The 6,000-nt window shown below is 37.4% G+C and overlaps 1 protein-coding gene across 2 annotated transcripts in view; it reads right to left on the bottom strand.

Annotated features, from left to right (window-relative positions):
- Positions 1-291: 291 nt before the first annotated feature.
- SLC26A4 (solute carrier family 26 member 4) overlaps positions 292-6,000 on the bottom strand; it is a 44,505-nt gene continuing 38,796 nt past the window's right edge. The window contains exons 18-21 of one of the 2 annotated variants that reach the window (XM_014572171.4): positions 5,358-5,412; positions 4,946-5,091; positions 4,368-4,451; positions 292-3,545 (exon numbers count right to left, since the gene is read on the bottom strand). In XM_014572171.4, coding sequence (XP_014427657.2) covers positions 3,522-3,545; positions 4,368-4,451; positions 4,946-5,091; positions 5,358-5,412 — 309 coding nt within the window. In that variant the 3' untranslated portion in view covers positions 292-3,521. The remainder of the gene's footprint in view (positions 3,546-4,367; positions 4,452-4,945; positions 5,092-5,357; positions 5,413-6,000) is intronic. The other variant, XM_025183249.3, reaches the window with a different exon arrangement.

Raw genomic sequence — 6,000 nt, 5'->3', positions numbered from 1 at the left:
GGAGAGCCCCTGGTACAAAAATCAGCCACAGTCCCTCGAGCAAGGAGCCCCTCCCCTTGCTATTTTATAGCACATGGCAGTTACATAAGTTACATAACACAAACCTCTGGCCAATCATATTTAACATTTCCACATATGGATTTGTTCATAACATGCTTATACTTCTCCACTCCACGTGCTGAGCTCACCCCTCTCCCCCTTGGCCTTTTCTTGAATGTTCCTAGAGCGGTGAGCCACAGCATGCTTCTTTATGCATACATACCTTCTAAATCACATTTTGTTTAAAAGGAACACAAGCATACCCTTCACCGCCAACACTTCTTGCTTCCCCGGCGTTCCTGGAGACTCTCTAGGACCCATTGTCTGTGGGTTTAACCATTGGAGGTAGTTCAGTTAACCGAGTGGCTGAGATGTCCAGAAGAGGGTAGTACCCCTTCCAGTCATCACAACAATAGAGAAAAATAAATTCAAGACAAAAGGGTGTTTTTCAGTATACATAATTTTTATTCCTTAAGTCACTGACAATGTTCCTGCAAAATACAGCACCCTTTCTGGAGGGTAAAAAGATTAGTAAAATAATTATATTTTTAAAGGTAAATCTTTGACATACAGATAGATACAGAGATCTAACTATTAATAATAGTCATAAAATGCATATTAAAATGTCATTCCTGCATTATGCTTGAAAAGCAAGCATATTCAGCTATACTATTGAGGTTTATGAATGAGTGCAAAGTTCTGCAGGGGTTTTATTGTATTGCAAAATACATTATTTTGTTATCCTTCATATTAAAAACAAGTAGATCTCCCCTTACACCTCTCTGCACCCATCCCAATCAAACAGAGGTACAGTATTTGAAATTTTTTATATCATGTCTATTCTTGTTCTTAGACTTTAGATGGGTGTATTAAGAATGTAATGGAAACCAAGGAAAAATAATTTATCCAGATAAGAATGAATATACTATATCAGTAAACTCAAAACAAATATAAACAATGTCTCAAATAGTAAGTGTATATGCAACATGTGAATGTGAATAATTGACCTACACCCTAATTCTGACTTAATTCATCATGGTTAACATTTCATTTTTTTAAAAGGAAATTTTTAAATATCATTGTATTTGATTTATTGCTCTTCTTAAATGCTCAGGCAGCAAGACTGAGAGACAAAGCCAAACTAAAATCATGATCCAAAGCCATTTACATTTAAGGGAAGTTTGACTCAGAATTCAAAGTTCATAGTGAAGACCCATCCTTAGAAAGAAAAAGTGTTTTGTGTTATTCCTTACTACATATTCCTCAGAAACACAAGAGCCCAGGTGGCATCTAACAGTTTTCAAGTTAATCAAGAATATTCTGTATTTTGTAAATATTTAAAGTTTCTTTTATATAAAGGTATCTAAAATGGACAGACATTAATGAGAAGTAATATTGTTTCTGAAGGAAATTGGCCTAATCCTTCACTGCTGCACATATAGCACTTCCATTGTCTCCGTAGCCATTTCTTTGAGACTCAATTCAGTCACCATTTTCAGATCCACACACCAAAAGCACGGCAGAATCAAGCTCACAGCCATTTTGTGAACTGAGAGATCAGTCCTGCAAGGACACTGAGCACTGTAGTCTGAGCCAATGGAGGTCTAAATACCTGAAGAGTCCCGTTGATTCTACTCCTGCTTAAATTTAATCATTTACTTGTGTTTTGCCAGAGTAGATGAGAATGCTAAACATTTTGCAGGATCGAGCTCTTTGTGCTTTTGAAAGTAGCACCCTATTAGACTGTCCTGAAGACCATCCATGGGCTTATATGATGAAGTGGGTTTTACCCACAAAAGCTCATGACCTAATAAATTTGTTAGTCTCTAAGGTACCACAGTACTCTCGTTATCCATGGGCTAGGTACAGAAACACAATGTTATGCCAGCATTTCAGCTATGCCAGAAAAAGGACTCATCTCATGTCTAATGTCCCAATACGACTCTCAGTGAAGTCACTGGTGAAGAGGAAGGTCTATCAGCTTTGAGACATAATCTGGGCTACTTAGTGCTTGGTTTCCCATGGTTGGTCCCATTGGAGATTGTCTGAAACAATTAAATAAAACTTGACAGAAAATGTATAATTTAAGTAATTTTAAACATGAGGATACTAAAATTAACACGAAGTTTAGGCCATAAATATGATGTTATCTAAAACCTGTGTATTTATAAGTATTCTGTATGGGTTTTTTTACTGCAAGTTTTTTTCAGTATATTTGTACTTGCCATAATGATTTTCAGTTTTAAAACTTATTTATAATTTAATTTTAATTCAGTCATTTCTGTAATTTTTCATCTAAACAAATGATTGTTCTTATATAATGAGTACATGCTATGTAGCCAATATAAAGCCCTAAAAAAAGTTAAATGTTTTCTTCTAATCCTGAATTTTGTGTAAATTATTGCACGAAGGGTTTGTAGCTTCACTTTTAAAAGTTCACCACTCTTAGAAGAATGGAAACAGTTTGTAGTGTTAAAAGAATGAAACAGTTTATACAGATAATTCTTCATTATACCAATGATATTGTTATATCCCATTTCAAAAACCAATCTAAATATTAGGTCAGATCTTTACTCCAATTTTATAGTGGCCCAGTCTATAAGTTCCATTAACTTCAATGGGACTGTTGGAGGAGTAAGGTACTCTTCAGTCTATATATGTTTAATTCCAGTTATGATGATAACCAGGAGTGCATGAGTTACTAAAAATAGCACTAATGAACCAAGATGCTGAACAGTCCCTCTTATTGAGCCTTATCCATATAGATGGTTAACATTTTTATAACAATACAGTAAACAAGTTTTGTTTGAGTGAATCAATTTCATTGTACTCCACTTCTGTTATATAAGGGATTTTTTTTCTACAGCGACTGTAATACTGCAACAAAGATGTCTGTTGAATGCTGCAGGGTTAGCATTTTGACAATCTAATTACAACATGGGATTGCAGATCTTTTTGCAGGTCAGGCACAAGGGCTGCTAGTACCTATTACTTCTCTTTTGTGAGGAATTTATTATTTGTATTACAACAACATCTACAGGCCTCCCATCAGGGTTGGATCTTCATTGTGCTGGCCACACTATGAATACATAAGAGACAGTTCCTGCCCCCCAAAGAATTTATAGTCTCAACACTGAGTTACCATAAAATAGCTATTTCTCCTCTGAATTTATATATCAGTAGGTTGTATACACAGATTGGCAAACCCTAAAACTGGTTTTAATTTCTGTGATAGTTCTGATGATCTGCTTCCCATCTCTTGCCAGCACTTCTATGAACAGATTTTTTTTATCAGACTTGACCACTTCAAGGTTTACCTGCCAATTGACAAAATTTGGTGATGTATAGAGCTCTGTAGAGTTCAGACAAAGAAATCAGTGTTTTCTTCAAGTGCAAAGACTAGTCCCAATGCAGAAAATGCTTCTATAGTATTGGTGCATAAATATGCCAAGGAGTCCAAGACAACCACAAGAGATGTTCTTTCATGAAGCGAGTCTGCGTATAGCCTAATAAAATAAGTTTTAAAAGATGGGGAAGGGTGAGAAGGAGGTAGGTGATTAGATCTTGTACATACCATATTAAAGAAAACAACTCTTGCACATATATTAGTATACAACCAAGGGGTTCTGTCATCGAATACTAGAACTAGAAGGGACCTGCATCTGCCAGGAAACAATTTTAAAAGGGGCAGTAACCCAAAATCATCTCTGTGGTTGACAGAATTCAGAATTGTAGAATTCAGCCAGTGAGATAAAGTGAGATTTGAGGCCCGGCAATTGCTACCTACACCCAGTAAAAGCTGATTATCAAGTTGAACCCTCACAAAACAGCCACTGTGAAGTCAGGCGGTTTCTTCTTCAGTCCTCAAGATAACTTGAAAATATTAGAGGTAAATTATAGCTTTTGGGACTGGCTGGTGCTTGGTGAATGGGGAGAGTAGGTTGAGGTAAAAGCATTAAGCCTTTGTAGGGTACAAGCAGGCATATAACCTGGAGAGTTCTGGAGGTAGAGATGCATGAATACATATAGCACCTGTTACATCTTCAAAAAGATTCACTGTGACTTCCCTGACTAGCACTGACACTTAAGTGCATAGGAAGAGCAGACTTTGGGCACCTCACAACCAACTCTGGGTGTGCCACAATCAATATTTTCTCTGGGTTGGCCAGCCACCCACCACAGTCAGTGTATCTCACAAGGCGATGGTGTTTCTATTTATTTATTTAATTTCATTCTCGGTTAGCACCATAGTTCAGCATCACTCATACTGCTATAGTTAAGATAAAAAAGCAAACCTCATTTATATAATTAAAAGGATAGCTCCATACCTCCTCCTGAACATCAAGTTCATCCTCAAGCCTGCTTGTTTCTGTGAAATCTATTGGTTCCTTAGACTCCTGCATCAGTGAAATCTTTGTAAAAAAGATAAACAAATATTGTGAACAAAATGAACATTGCAACAGTACCAGTCAAGTTATGTTGCCACAAAAAGCCCTGGTGAGGTTACCCCAGTGTATTGCTTGGTTTGGATGGAGCATGCTCACACAGACTGAGCATGCTCCGTACTACTTCTGAAGAGAGCTGCCCTCACTCTGCCTCTGCCCCCACTACTGGTAAGCATGAATCATTTCTGGCCATGCCCAAGTCAATCTGGGACCTCAGCCTGCGCTCATGCAATAGAAATGAAACACAGTAATTAATAATCCTCTACATAGTTAGAAAAGATCTTCAGGTCATATAATATACCACACAAGTCTAATGTATAAGCACGTTATGTGAACATCTTTTGCTTTTTCAGAACAACTCTGCATCTAGATTGTAAAGCTTTTTCCCTTTACCAGAAACTGTAAAAAGTATTTACAGCCAGTATCTGATACAGAAAAAATAAATGATATATGGTCTTCACCTTTTCAAAAATAGGATCCTGGATGTCTCTGTATGTCATTTCATGCTGTATGTAAAGCACAGCATCATGGACAGTCAAGAAGAACATGTCTTTTTTGATGTTATCATCAAAGAAACCGCATTGTTCCAGCTTTCTTATAATGTTGTCTGAATAAAAAAATGAGTTATAAAAAGACAGATACATTTGAAAAAAATTGAAGAAATGTGTCAAAATAGAGATTAGCAATTAACAATTAAATTAATTTCTAACCAAGACTCCTTTGAATGCTTGCATATACATCCAGACACAATTTAACTATTTATTTGTTTAAAAGACCTGTTCACTTTTAACTATATTTACTAAAAAAATTACTTTCAAAGATACAGTCCATTTTATTCTGCACATTATTAATAATATACATATATATGTTTACCTTGGTGTGATGCAATGTATACGCTCACATCAATTCTCTCAAACTCTTTAATTATCTGAAAAAGGGTGTGGTTTGCAATAAACATTATCTTATGCACACATTTAATAAACAACATTTGTATTCACAAAGATTAATTACATTTGCATCACAATCCCAAATCACATGTTCTTTCGTTCATAGGAATATAGGAATTGTCAGGTGCAAAGTCCCATCTACCTTCCAGTATGCTTTGTCTTTCAGTGGCCAGTCTTTGATAATTATAGGCAAAGCTGATTGCCATGAGGCAATGTGCAATGGCAGCATGAGGGGCTAATTCCCCTCCCAGCAGCTAGCCTACGCAGAGAGTGGAATGGGTGGAACCAGAACCTCTTCCAGCTGCTAGGAGAGCAGGCCATGTCTGTCACTTGCCAAGGTTCAGCTTCTGGGGACAGCAGCCAGCCAAGCCAGAGCTCTCTCCCACATCCTGGCCTGCTTCATCCCTGCCCCAGAAGCCAAGCCCAGTTAGGGAATGGGCTACTGCTGCCACCCCTTCCCAGCCAGCCTCTTTCCCAGGCATCTGGCTATGCTGCACAGCAGGGCTGTAACAAGGGTGGGGAGGAATAAGGGGGCTTCCAAAAGAAGGGGTTTTTCTGACACTTGGTCC

This window comes from Pelodiscus sinensis, chromosome 1 (assembly GCF_052426305.1).
Source record: "Pelodiscus sinensis isolate ZL-2025 chromosome 1, ASM5242630v1, whole genome shotgun sequence".
NCBI classification, from domain to species: domain Eukaryota; kingdom Metazoa; phylum Chordata; order Testudines; family Trionychidae; genus Pelodiscus; species Pelodiscus sinensis.
The sequence above is the reverse complement of the archived record's forward strand: the minus strand, read 5'-3'. Positions and strand labels throughout refer to the sequence as shown.